Source organism: Myotis daubentonii, chromosome 7 (genome assembly GCF_963259705.1).
Source record: "Myotis daubentonii chromosome 7, mMyoDau2.1, whole genome shotgun sequence".
In the NCBI taxonomy this organism is placed as follows: domain Eukaryota; kingdom Metazoa; phylum Chordata; class Mammalia; order Chiroptera; family Vespertilionidae; genus Myotis; species Myotis daubentonii.
In genome coordinates this window covers 85,986,829-86,000,529 of record NC_081846.1, presented here as the reverse complement: position 1 = coordinate 86,000,529, position 13,701 = coordinate 85,986,829, and the positions used below count along the sequence as shown (strand labels likewise).

The window sequence follows — 13,701 nt, the reverse complement described above, 5'->3', positions numbered from 1 at the left end:
CTAAAGAAAAATGAAAACTAAATATAAATTGTATGGGCTTTGATTGGACCCTGGATTCCTCCTCTCCAAAAACAAAAACCCAGGTATAAAGGACATTAATGGGACAACTGGGTAATGTTGTGTATGGGCTGATTATTACAATATTATTGTAACAATGTTAAATTTCCCAGAAGTGATTATGGTAATGTTGGAGAATGTCTTTGTTTTCAGGAACTACATGCTGAAGTCTTTAGGAGTGAAGCTAAATGATGCCTGCAATTTACTTTCAAATGGTTCAGAAAAGGGTGTGTGTGTGTGTGTGTGTGTGTGTGTGTGTGTGTATGTGTGTGTGTGTAGAAAGTAAGGGGAAGTATATGTGGCATAATGTTAACAACTGGGGAACCTCCATCAACTGTATACGGGTGTTACTGGCAGGTTTAACATCTTTCAACAAAAAAGTTGGGAGAAACTGAATTTAGGATGTGATTTCAAACATAGAAGGAAGGACATGGCCATTGCATAATACTGATTATTTTTTATTTTTTTATTATTATTTGAAAAGAATATATAGAGTGATAAAATATAGTGATTATTTTCCCCTCCCAATACTTTATAAATAATATTTTTCAAGTTTTCTACCATGACAATGTGTTCATTTTTATAATAGGGAATTAATATTTTTTAAAACGCTCTTTGAAAATGGTGCATAGGTAAATTTGGTATGCAAATCCTCCCACAACACCATCAAAATAAAAATTAACCTATAGAACAACCATCATTCAGAACTGCCTGAATTCTAGCTAAACAGAAGTCCTACAACTAAGGATACAAAGAACAAGCCACATTGAAACTGGTAGAAAGGGCAGGTCCCACACCTACATGTGGCAATACAAATTGGGAGGGATATCTAGGCTGCAGAGGTCCCCCCTGAGGAGTGAGGGGTCCCAGACCCACACCAAGCCTGCCAGCCCAGGATTCCAGTGGCAGGAAAAGAAGTCCCCATAACTTCTGGCTGTAAAAACCAATGGGGATTACGGCTGAGTGAGATGAAGGGCAGAGGGAGTCCCAGGTGTTCCTCTTAAAGGACTCATCCACAGACTTCCTTAGACTCACTCTCTCTGAGCTCCAGCACTGGGAGAACTGCTGGAAGGGCACCAGGGACATATGGGGAGGAACTGAATTGTTTGGCATCAGGGCAAGAGCTGGAGGGTCAGCTTTCTCCAGATAGAAGTGTTGGCAGAGGCCATTGTTCCTTTTTTGAGTCCCTCCCCCCTGAGCCGGTAGGTGGGCACCAGCCTTGGACCACATCAAAGCTCCACCCAACCATCTCCAACAAAGGATACACTCAGCAAGCACCAGAGCCCTGCTGAAAAGTCCTGCTCTGTGGGATCAACCCTTGAACAGTTGACCCTCCACAGTGTTTGCAGACAGTGTGTACAGCTGGTCAGCTTGTGGTAGATCCCTCCCATTGAGGTACCAACAGCAATCAAGGCTCAACTGCAAGAGGAGGGTGTACACAGCCCACATGGGGACCAACCTGGAATGCCAAGCTTGGATGACTGGAAAGGCTGTGTAACTGGGCCTTACAGGACACCTATGACACAAGGCCGATGTACGAAGCCCGAGAGATCTACATAACATAGAAACAAACACAGGGAGGCAGCCACAATGAGGAGATAAAGAAAAATGTCCCAAGTGAAAGAACAGAATAAAGTTCCAGAAAAAGAGCTAACCAAAATGGAGACTAGTAATCTACTAGATGCAGAGTTCAAAACACTGGTTATAAGGAAGCTTAATGAACTCAGGGGAAGAATAAATCAACTACTGAGAACTTCAACAAAGAGGTAGGAAACAAAAACAGAGCTAGAAAACATAAAAAGAACTAGTCAGAAATGAAGAATGCACTAATTGAAATGAAGAATACATTACAGGGAATCAACAGTAGAGTAGATGAAACAGAAGATCAAATCAGAGATTTTGAAGACAAGGAAATAGAAAACACCCAATCAGAATAGAAAAAAAGAAAAAAGTTTCCAAAAAAGTGAGGGTGGTAGTATTAGGAGCCTCTGTGACAACTTCAAGCGAACCAACATTTGCATCATGGGGGTGCCAGAGGAGAAGAGAGACAGGAGGAAATGTGAAAAAATAATGATGGAAAACTTTCCTAACCTGTTGAAGGCAATAGACATACATACAATAGGAAATACAGAGAGTCCCAAAACAAGATGAACCCAAAGAGACCTGCACCAAGACACATCACAATTAAAATGCCAAAGATTAAAGATAAGGTGAGAATCTTAAAAGCAGCAAGTTAAAGAGTTACCTACAAAGGAGCTCCCATAAGACTGTCAGTTGATTCCTCAACAGAAACTTTGCAGATCAGAATAGATTGGCAATAAATATTCAAAGTGATGAAAAGCAAAGACCTACAAGCAAGATTACTCTACCCAGAAAAGCTATCACTTAGAATCAAAAGACACATAAAGAGCTTCCCAGACAAGAAAAATTTAAAGGAGTTCATCACCACTTAAACCAGTATTACCAGAAATGTTAAAGAGATTTATTTAAGAAGAATGGGAAAAACATTAAAAATATGAATAATAAAATGGCAATAAATACATATCTAACAATAATTAAATCTAAAAAACAAAATAAAGAAACAAGCAGAACAGAAACAGACTTGTAAAGAACACTTTGTCAGTTGCCAGAGGGGTGGGAGGTTGGGTGAAAAAGGTGAAGGGATTAAGAAGAACAAATTGGTAGTTACAGAAAAGTCATGGGGATGTAAAGTACAAGGTAGGGAATACAGACAATGATATTGTAATAACTATGTCTGGTGACATCTATAGTCAGATGGGTACTAGATTCATTGAGATGATCACTTAGTAAGTTGTATAATGTCTCATCACTGGGTTGAACACCTAAAACTAATATAATATTGTATGTCAACTGTAATAAAAAATTATTAAAACTGCTCCTCACTTACTTGGCATACTTCCTATTTAGCTGAGGTCACACCCTGAATACAGACATATGCTGACGTAGAAGGTATTTCCATGAGAACAAAGGGCACTCCCCCTCCCATGCAAGCAGGGTGGCTGGGTGAGGAGCGCTTAGGCAGGGGAATGGACAAGATGGCTTCTAAAAGACCTTTACTGGAGTCTTTATTTTTAGCTTAATTTAAGAGTTTCTGAAGTTTTTTTTTTAGCTGAATCTGAACACATGGAAATGCCTGGTGCGACCTGGTAAGAAATTGTGAAAAGGGCTCCATCTTGATTGCAGGAGCACAGGCAGCAGTCTCACATCTGAGTTTTAAAACCTCCCCCAGCAGCCTCCCCCAGCCTGTACTGCTGGGCTCCCAGCAGACCCATGGGGCTCCTGGTGTGGTGAGACTGGGGGCGGCCGGGGCAGCAGCGGGCAGCAAGGAATGTCCCTCTTCTTCATGTGCACGCTGGTTCTGCAACTGGCTGGCCACACGTAGGAAAGGGCATAGCTTGGTCACACTGATTTATTCCCAAAAGTAACTTTGCTCTGAAATAGCGGGTCCAGTGGAGGGAAAGAATCAAAATTTTCAAGAGTTATGACATTTCAGTCTCATATAAAAAAGCCATTACTCAAAACAAAGCATTGTCACTTGATACAAATAACTGCTCAATATTTACCATCTAAGGTGATTTTCAATCTCTTCGCAAGTGTCCTGTCTGACTTTCTGTTCAAAAAGTGCTTCCTTCATCTGTCTTGTTTTTGAAATCTCATTGCCTTGGTCCAAAACTGAGGACAGGAGCAGACAATGATTATACCGGTAATCAAATCAGAATCATTTGCTGAGAGGAAAACACATTTCTAAATATAAAACTCAGCGACCTAATTGGGTTTTGTTGTTATTGCTCATGAATAGTAAATGCCACAGGCAATAATTCGTTCCTATTCTGCCCAGGTGCTGCCCAGCTGGTTACCTTCTCTTAATTCTTTAATTTTCAATTTTCCTGGTTCTTGGTTTAAAACAGTTGCCACAGCAAATGGATTTGATAAATCTACTGGAAATCTCAAGTTCTGATATTCAATTTCCTGGGACCAAATCAGGAAGAAAATGTCATTATTTTGCTTCTCTCTCACTCCTCCCATTATGGTTAACATGATGCCCACTTACCTTAACCTTTGGAGGTTTTAACTTTGCTGGCAGTCGGTGAAAATTTATCTGTGTCATTGTCTTCTCTGCAGGAATGTCTACTTTCTTAGAAAGAATATTTAATCTTTCAAATTCTTCTAATCTATAGTTTAACACATATTAAATTAGTATATAATCAAACAACTCAAGATTCCCATTTCTATCTTCCTTCTAATAATACCATGACTTATGGTCCATTAGTTAGTAATTGAAGGTCAATTTGGTGTGCTAAAACATTGGTCTACTAAAATAAATTCAATGTCAGTATACCAAAGGATAACCATTTACAGCAAAATAGTTTACCAATGGCTGTTGTTACTTACATTCACAAAGAACAAAACAAGTGGAAACATGATAAGCTGAAAATTGCTCTCATGGTCTAGCATAATTTATTTTTAGGCTATTGGTTTTCATTAGCTAAATTTACTACATTAAAAAAAATCTTACATTGATTTATCTTCACAGCAAAAGAATGATTATGACCACTGTTTGTAATAAGATCTTTCAAAAGGCGATTCAAATGTTTGAGATCTTTTCTGTAACTGCAAACTGGCTTTGGACATATGTAGATATAGTGCTGCTAACATGACCACGGAAACTATTTGAGTTATATTTAAAGAGATGTAGTAGGACTATGTTACATTCCTAAGTGCTACCTATGGAGCATTTCTTTAAGCAAGAATACCTGAACACCTGTTTTATAGGATTACAGATTTCCTGGGTATTACAGATAGAAATTAAGACTATGCTAACATCCATTCATTCTGACTGTCAATGTGCATTTGCTGAGCACCTATTGAACAGGCCCAGTGCACAGCATGGGCGCCCAAGTAAGGGCATCCCGCAAGGCCCATGGCATGGGAGCACCTGTCGCTGGTGACACACACACTGACGGACATGCTGTGATGTGCAGAGATGAGGCGCTTGGTTAGGGAGCGAGCTGTGACTCAGCCTCCACATCTCTATAGAGCCTTGACATCACTTCTGCTGTAAATATAGGGGAACAACAATAACAAATGAGGGTGTTAAAAAAAGTCTCCTCAAGAAATCTAATTGCTAGTGTTGACAAAAAAAATAAATGAAGGGATCTAAGATAGTGACAGAGAGTTACATTTGGCCATGCCAAATTTAGGACACGAGTAAGTCCATCACACACCCAATAGTGAAACAAAAAGCAACCTATGAAACTTTCAGAGAACATGGATGCAGGATAATTTTCTCCTTCGTGGTGAAATTTATATGTTATGTGCCATGTGGGGAGAGATGAAGGTATTGAAACATAGTCCTTGAAAACGTTGAGTGTGCAAAATGAGATATTAAACTAGTTGGGAAACCAAAAATGACAGTTTAGAAATAGTGTATATCAGCATTTCCATACAATGCTCTTGTGTAGTTAAGAACCTGTCTGTGGAAAGATATGTAAGTAAAAATCCTACTCAAGTGATGTCTTTGGGAAGAAAATCATGATATAAATACATAATAAATCATGAAGTTACCCTTTTAATATGCCTTATGATGTAAATAGGTAATGTATATCTATGTGTGACAAGAAGAGGAATATCAAGCTATTTCTTTATCATTTTTGAAATATTTATAAGGATTTTCCAAAATTAGTATTTATACTGTGGCAAATTTTCCGTTTAACTTTGATAAAATCATGCATACTAGGATAAAACATAATGTTAACTAGATACATTGGGATATAAAAATACGAGCTCACGTTCAAATGAAAGTAGAACTTCAGAAAAAATTTGTAGTGATCTACAACCTAACCCCATTTCACATCTTTCCTCTGACTTGAATGTTGATGGTGTTTTAACACACCTCCCGTGTGGCACGTTTCCCTTTCCGCCTTACGGAGAAGTCACTGTGAGACCGGACTTATTTCGGCTCCTCTGTTGCGGGTATAATCAGGGTTTCCCATGGGAGTAGCAGTGGGTACTGCCAAGAGAGACACTCAACAGGTTATAATAATATATTGAAACTTTGAAGAGTGATGTTGTTCTGGCCTTATGGGTTAATTTCTTGAGTGAACAGTAACATATACATCTGGTCAAAAATTCAACCAGCACACCAGTAATCATCAGTGAGAGAATATCCACCCCCCCTCCCCGCCCCAGTCAGAGCTTCCCCTCTTGGCAGAAGCAACAGCTGCTACAGCATAGAGACATCCTATGCATTACCATTATACTTTAAAGTGCATTTGAAGTAAGTTTTCGATGGCATTCTGTTAGAAGGAAGGAAAACAGAATGGAAGGGAGACTGGATTTTAAAAAGGGCTTAAGGATAAACACAAACAGTCCACGGCTGCCATACTTTAAAGCCATGTTGGGATAGCAAGTTCCGGTGAAGACACACTCGTAAGGCCGAGAGTTGAACTGGGAAATCCTCAACTGCATTCTTACTTGTGCCATCCCGTACTGAAAGGGCATAAACTTGACAGCCACGTTCACCTTCCCATTCGCTGGGATTATCCCTGAGGGAAGAAATGAGAAAAAAACTGATACTTTCTCTTCTGCAAAGTCCAAAGTCCCTGTGCACACACATTCTTCCCAGGATAAGCACAAGTTTTCTATCCTCTTTACATAGTCTTTTCAATAAAAACACGTGAATTGCCTTTTGGTGTTTACATCGATTTTATTTACTAACTAGAGGCCCGGTGCATGGATTCGTGCATGGGCGGGGTCCCTTAGCCTGGCCTGCGCCCTCTCACGATCCGGGACCCCAGGGGGTGTGTTGGACTGCCAGTTTCAGCCCGATCCCCACAGGCCAGGAGAGATGTAGCAGTGCCAAAGCTGCAGGTGGCCAGGGAGGAGCCTGAGCCAGGGCCGATGCCGTGCTGCTCCCGCTCATCCTGGCCCTGCTGCGCCTGCCATTGCAGCTCCGTAGCATCGCAGCTTCGCTTGCCAGCTGTGAGCCCGGCTTCTGGCTGAGCGGCGCTCCCCCTGAGGGAGCACACTGACCACCAGGGGGTAGCTCCTGCGTTGAGCGTCTGCCTCCTGGTAGTCAGTGAGCCTCATAGCGACTGGTCATTCTGGTCATTGGTTATAATGGTCACGTAGGCTTTCATGTATATAGATTACTACATAATAATTATTGGATTGTGTCAGTTACATAAATACATGCATATCAATCAGTATCAGTAAATCACAGATGAACTCCCAGAACTGCTGTCTTTGAACTAATTACCAGATGTCAATGTGAATGCTGTGAGCAACAAAGAAAAGCTCGGAACACACATGAACGTTTTTGTCCACATAATGAAACTCCCTATATTGTTGTGTAATTGGATTCTTCACTTTAAAACTTTCATGATGGACAGCTGTTCTCTTCCAAGTCAAATATCCCACCATCTCTTATTCCTCCCGGTGTCTCTGTGGCCATCAGGGATGGAACACAGCAAGTGCTTAATACACATAGAAAGAAAAATGAAAGGGAGAGCGGGGAGTGGGTGGAGGGGAGGATCAGCGTGCTCCGTGTGAGAAGGGCCAACGATCTGCCTCCACTGAAGGCTCTCCGGTTTGCTTTCCAAATGACTCCTCATGCCCCTGCGCCTTGGTCTCTCCTGTCCCTGCAGGGCCTTGCACATTCTCTCATAAATTCCTGGCGCCCCTCCCTCCCATTTCACTCTCCTCTGAACCTTGCACCCCGCCCCCCCCGCCCCCCCTGCTCTCTATGCTTAACCACATGGACACCCCATGCTGCCAGCTAAGCATTCCTGGAGCACTCACTGTATGCCAGGCGCTGTTTTAGGCACTCAAGAAATAGCAACAAACAAAACAAAATTTACCCCTTTACCGTCTACCTCCCCCTGGATCTGAGTGTAAATTTTACAAAAGCAGGCGCCTCCTCATAACTGTGTTCCGACCCAATGAATACTTGCTGAATGAGTAAATGAATCCAAACTTCAACGCCAATTACACGAAACTCCTCCTGACTCTCTGTCCAGGAGAGGGAACCCCCTCTCAGCTCTGTCAGCCCTACAGGACTCCAGTACTGCCTGAACGGTTGCCTTTCAGAGCTTACAAGCTCCTAACTAGGTTGCAAGCCCCCAAGGCAGACAACAGGCCCAAAACTCTTTTATCTTCATGGATCCCAAGCCCAGTGCTTCAGAAATAGGTATTTGTTAATTTCCTGAGGGCAGAAATGAAAATCTTTAAGTAACAGCCACTAGTGATTCGAGAGACCACGGCGGGAAGAGGTAATCAGAAGCGCTCGCTCTGTCCGTCAGCCTATCAGCCATGAAAGGCCATGACGCCCGGCAGTTCAGTGCCTCGGCCACCCGCTTGACCAAAAACACACCCGTTTGACCTGCAATTCACTGGGGGCTTTAGACTAAGAACATTCTAGTGCTTCTGCTCCAGCTCGTTAACTTAAAAAATAAGGACAAGCTCCGGAGCAAGGATTCATGTTTGCTTGACCTGGCTGATTTATGTTTAAGTGCTCCCAGCCCAGCTCAAATACATAAAGCACACTGGGGCTGTCGCCTAGGCAACCGGAGTACACACGGCCTTTTCCATTAACAGGGACACCAGGTAACACAGCTCTGTTAACAGAACTGGGTCGTAGCCCGTTGATAAATGTTAACAGCCACAAAGGTGTGACAAGCGCTCTAGCTTATTGCTTGGCAAAAATTAATGGTGGGAGAAATGAGAAACTGTTGCATGTTTTAAAAGTGAGAAGAGCGCCCCAAAATTTACTACTTCATTTAAAACCTCCCCAAACCATGATTCTGTGGCTTCCATTCAATTCAGATCATTACCCTTAACACAGCCAGGGATAATGGTGAGTCCAGGGCAGGGAGGGTGATGAGGCCGAGACAAAGGCTAAGGAAACCCCAGTTTATCAATAAAAGAGTATTATGAAGAAAATGTAACAACACTTAGCAATTATAAATGAAGTCACCAGAAAATACCACTATATATTTGCCTTGATTACAATTACGTAAAACAGGCATAAATATGGGCAGTTACTAAAAGAAAAGGGAAACTAAAAAGTACATTATTTGTTAGGGCATAGGCCCGGGATGGGGATTATTTTTTTAAAAAATTATTTTCTTACGTGTCCATATAGTGTTATTACAATGTCGTTATAATTTTTAAGTAATATTTTTCTTCAAAGAGCTCAGGAAGTATAGACCATTCTCCCACATGCTTGGAGTGTCAGCAGGTATTAGCCTTAATCTTCCAAATTTAGGCTTTCGCTAGCTATGATTTTGGGGCAAACTTCTTAATCTCGCCAAGCCCCAGCTGGGAATTTAATAGCTAATACTTTAAAACTGTCCCTGAACAAGCTGTTGACAAACTCTACCAGTTGTTTGACTCACTGGGTTACAGAAGGGAGGGCTGCAAGGTGGTCCTTCCACCTGACTCACACGCCACCCTGGGACAATCGCAGGCCATCACTGCTGCCCAGAGCGTGTGGACAAGGAAAGGCCAGAGCCCATACAGACCCAGACTCACACCCTTGTTCGGCCTTCTACGAACCCTGTGACTTGGTGCGGTTACTTTACCTGAGCCTCATTTTTCTCATCTATAAAATGGGGTGAGGAGAAAAGAATGCACAGGGTCTGTGATAATGCCTGGCACACGGTGTGTGTCCTGTCAATGTGCTCCCCTGATGTCTGAGCCAAATGAGCAAGTTGTAATTTCTTGTGTAAGAAATGATCATTGAAATGTCAAGAAGAGCCCAGCCGGTGTGGCTCAGTGGTTGAGTGTCGACCTATGAACCAGGAGGTTACGGTTCGATTCCCAGTCAGGGCACATGCCTGGGTTGTAGGCTCCATCCCCAGTGTGGGGCCTGCAGGAGGCAGCGATCAATGATTCTCTCTCATCATTGACATTTCTATTTCTCTCTCTCCCTCTCCCTTCCTCTCTGAAATTAATAAAAATACACTTTAAAAAAATGTCTAGAATAGGAAATGTTTCTTGGAAAAACGTATCCTCATTTTAATCTTTCATCCCTTCTCCCTCCAGCCAGCGCTGGTGACTGGAACCAGGGGTACGTCGTATTGAAATCTTCCCTTCCTCCCCGTCCACCAAACATCCAAAACACAGCCCTGGGAGCAGGCTGAGAGACGGGGCTCTGCCGCTCGGGTGGGCAGCAGAGGAGCAGCCTGAGGAGAAGGTGCTGGGAAAGCTCAGCCGGTCAGCAGGTCACTGATGCCGGGCCCACAACCACTGCGGGGAGCAGTGCGTGCAGCACACGTGTCCTGCCTGCCACTGTGCCGGGCAGCGTGCTCAGCGCCACCTGGGAGGGTAGAGTGACCGCACAGGAGTGCTTATTGCTGAACTCAAGGAGCTGCTGGCAGCGTAGTGAAGAGCCCCCACAGCGCCCACCGCTCAAACTAAACCAGGAGCCCCCTGCTGACCCTGCCAGCTCGTCCGCCCTCAGCCTGTCCACTCCACCACCACCCCGCCCATCTCCATGGCAGCACCCACCCAGGCCCACCTCAGCTGCCTTCCCCAGGGACTGTCTGCTGCTCCAACACACTTTCCCCCAAGTGAGGTCATGCCACCACCTGCTTAGCAGCCTCCAATGGACACACACCCAGCTGAGAACCAAACCCTAACTCCTACCCGACTGAGTCCCCATCACCCCCTCCAGTTTGGTCTCATGGCCTCCTGCCCTTGCTCACACCTTCCAGACACGCTGGGCTTCCCTCTTTCCCTCCAACATGGCCATGCGAGCCTCTCCTGGCCTTGCTGCCTTCGTGCTGACGGCTCCCTCTGCCTGAAATCCTCCTCCCCGGCTCTGCCCTGGCCTGACCTCACTCCGTCAGGTCGAAGCTGACACTCCTTCTCAGACACCTTTCCTGACCGCCTGGGTGAGAGCCAAGCTGACACTCCTTCTCAGACACCTTCCTGACCGCCTGGGTGAGAGCCGTGAGCTGGTCCCATCACCAGGTCTTATTTTTCTTCCCATCATTTCTCCTCTGGGCAATGCCATTCTTGGGGTGCTGTTCTCCCTTCCCCACTAGAATGCCAGCCCCAGCAGAGCGGGGTGTCTGTCTTGTTCCCTTGGCACCTCAGCTCCTGTCACAGTGCCTGATGCTGGGCAGGCGCTGAGGCCCGGGCTCTGAGTGAAGGCCGGAGAGGAAGTGGGAGGGTGCGAACCCTGCAGAAACACCCCCAGCAGCACTTCTGGTGAACAAGGAAGAAAAGAAGCTACTTAAACTTGACTACCATCCCGTCACACTCACCAAAACAACAAGGAAAAAAGTGCCAAATGAAAGAGAAGAGAGATCTATTAAACAAGGGGAATGCCGACAACCGCAAAGCACAGCCGAGCAGCACGCCTGCCAGCTACTGTCACTGAGGCACGTGGCACCTGAGAGCTGGGGGGCAGCAGATTTCCCCTCAAGTGAGAGTCACAGCCCTGAAAACACATCCAACTCCCCTTTGCTTAACGTGACAAAATGTGGGAGTGTGGCTGGGCCCTGGAGAAGTGGGGATCATGACAAAGACCCAACCCCAACAGCTCAGACAGCAGGGAGGGGAGCGGATGCAGTCACTGGCTACCCGGCAACTTCTAGCGTCAGAGACCCCAGGCCCGCTCCAGAAGGCGGCTGGAGGAGACGCGGAGGCGCGCAGAGAGTGAGCGACCACTGAATTGCCGTTGCTCACGGGACAGATGCTGTCGTAGACTCTCCTACCACTCACCCGGCCCTGGTGGGCACCGGGCAGTTGTGGGAGACATTCTCCCAGGGAGCTCGGAGTGTGGTGCCAGATGCCCTGGGTGCCAATCCCAGCTCCGCCCCTGGGCAACTTCCCTAACACTCTCTGCCGCCAATTCCTCATCTGGAAGGTGGGCATTCCCACGGAATCAACTCTCAAGAGTTGTTGGGAGTATTGAGTGCGTTTACATTCAGAGTGGAGTCTGCCACGTGTGTAGACATTCGCTATTGTTTCTGTTATTATTACTGTTGTTATTACCATCAACCCTTCTCCCACCTCATTCCTCTGCCTTTTCTACCAGTCAAGTTGCCCTTCAAGATGACAGGCAGCAGAGAGACCTCAAACATGCTGGCACTCCAGGAGCGCAGCGCCCAGACATGCCAGCACTCCAGGAGCGCAGCACCCAGGGACCTCGGTTAGCAGGCCACTAGACGAGAAAACCCAGATGCCAGAAAAGGAACTGAAACACAGACATGGAGAAAACAGGGAGCAAAGAATGGAGGTGAAACCCTAGTTCCATTCATTTGTTCATTTAATCCTCATGAGAGGGTATGTTTTTTATTGCCTTATAGAGAGAGGAAGGGAGAGAGAGGTTTATTGTTTGCCTCCCATATGTGCCCAAACAGGGATCCAACCTAGGTCTGTGCTCTGACCTGGAATGAACCCGCAACCTTTTGGTCTAAGGGATGATGCTCCAACCCACTGAGCCCACCGGCCAGGGCTCCTAGTTCCATTGAAATAGAAACAAAGTAACTGAGGCACTTATGGCCATTAGTCAGAATACAAATGCTACAGAACTGGATGGCATAACCAAACAGAATTGGGAGCTGTAAGGAGGGGAGGGGAGAGTGTACGGGTGCAAACTCCCCCTCGTCCACAGCCAAGACATTGGCTGAAGTTGAAGCCCGCAATTGAAATAGAAAGTGGCTCTGACCTCTTCATGTTTTATAATCTTTCTTACTTGTAGTCATACATTTTAGGAATGAATATCACTTATACCAAGGAAGTTCATCAATTCCTTCGGTTTCATCTGTTTTTCTTCAATCAATATCAAATGACAAAACCAGTATTTTTATGTACAACTAGAGGCCTGATGCAGGAAATTCGTGCAAGAGTAGGCCTTTCCCCCCGCCCCATGCTGGCACCAGCTTCCCTCTGGCACCTGGGACCTGGGCTTCCCTCGCAGCCCCGGCTTCATCCTGAAGGATGTCTGGTCTAATTAGCATATTACGCTTTTATTATTGTGGATAGGTCCTGCTTTTTTACTATTGTTACCTGTCTCTGTATCACTGTCTGTGCGCAGTTCCCCTCCATTTCTGCTCGTTGCACAGAAGCATGGACGGTGTAACAGTGCCCAACAGATGCCAACGATGGCTTTTTCTGGGGTGGCGATATTCTGGGTATTATTTTTCAAATTGGATTTTGTACTTCTTTGCAGTTTTGGGATTTTTTATAACAAACACATTTCCTTTTTATACGGCCACGTTTAAAGAAACATATTTAGATGTGTTGAGCCCAATATTCCCACACTTACTTACACCCCGAGCCTCTTTTTCCCTCTGTTGGCACCATTACCCTTACCGGTCAGCCCTGTGGGGCCCACGGAAGGGCCTGCTCCCCGGTGGAGACAGGCTGCCGTTCCGGGCAGGACCCAGGCTGGGCCCCACACTGCCTCGCCCCTCCCCGAGCCCAGTGGCACTGGCATTTCAGAATGGAGGGTGCAGAGTTTGGTCAGGGCACAGGCATCGTTCCCCGGGTGAAGTTCACTGACCGCCACTGTAGTCAACCGCGTGTACCCAGCCCAAATCGACATGTCATCTTGAACAGGTGATACCAAGGGCCCTTGAAGGCAAGAAGAATACATAAGCTTGGTTGAGA

General features: G+C 45.3%; 1 protein-coding gene across 1 annotated transcript in view; it reads right to left on the bottom strand.

Annotated features, from left to right (window-relative positions):
* Window positions 1-13,701, bottom strand: part of CFAP221 (cilia and flagella associated protein 221) — a 97,548-nt gene that overhangs the window by 42,825 nt on the left and 41,022 nt on the right. The window contains exons 7-10 of the mRNA XM_059702516.1: window positions 6,464-6,623; window positions 4,130-4,250; window positions 3,936-4,047; window positions 3,642-3,750 (exon numbers count right to left, since the gene is read on the bottom strand). Of these exons, the coding sequence (XP_059558499.1) occupies window positions 3,642-3,750; window positions 3,936-4,047; window positions 4,130-4,250; window positions 6,464-6,623 (502 nt within the window). The remainder of the gene's footprint in view (window positions 1-3,641; window positions 3,751-3,935; window positions 4,048-4,129; window positions 4,251-6,463; window positions 6,624-13,701) is intronic.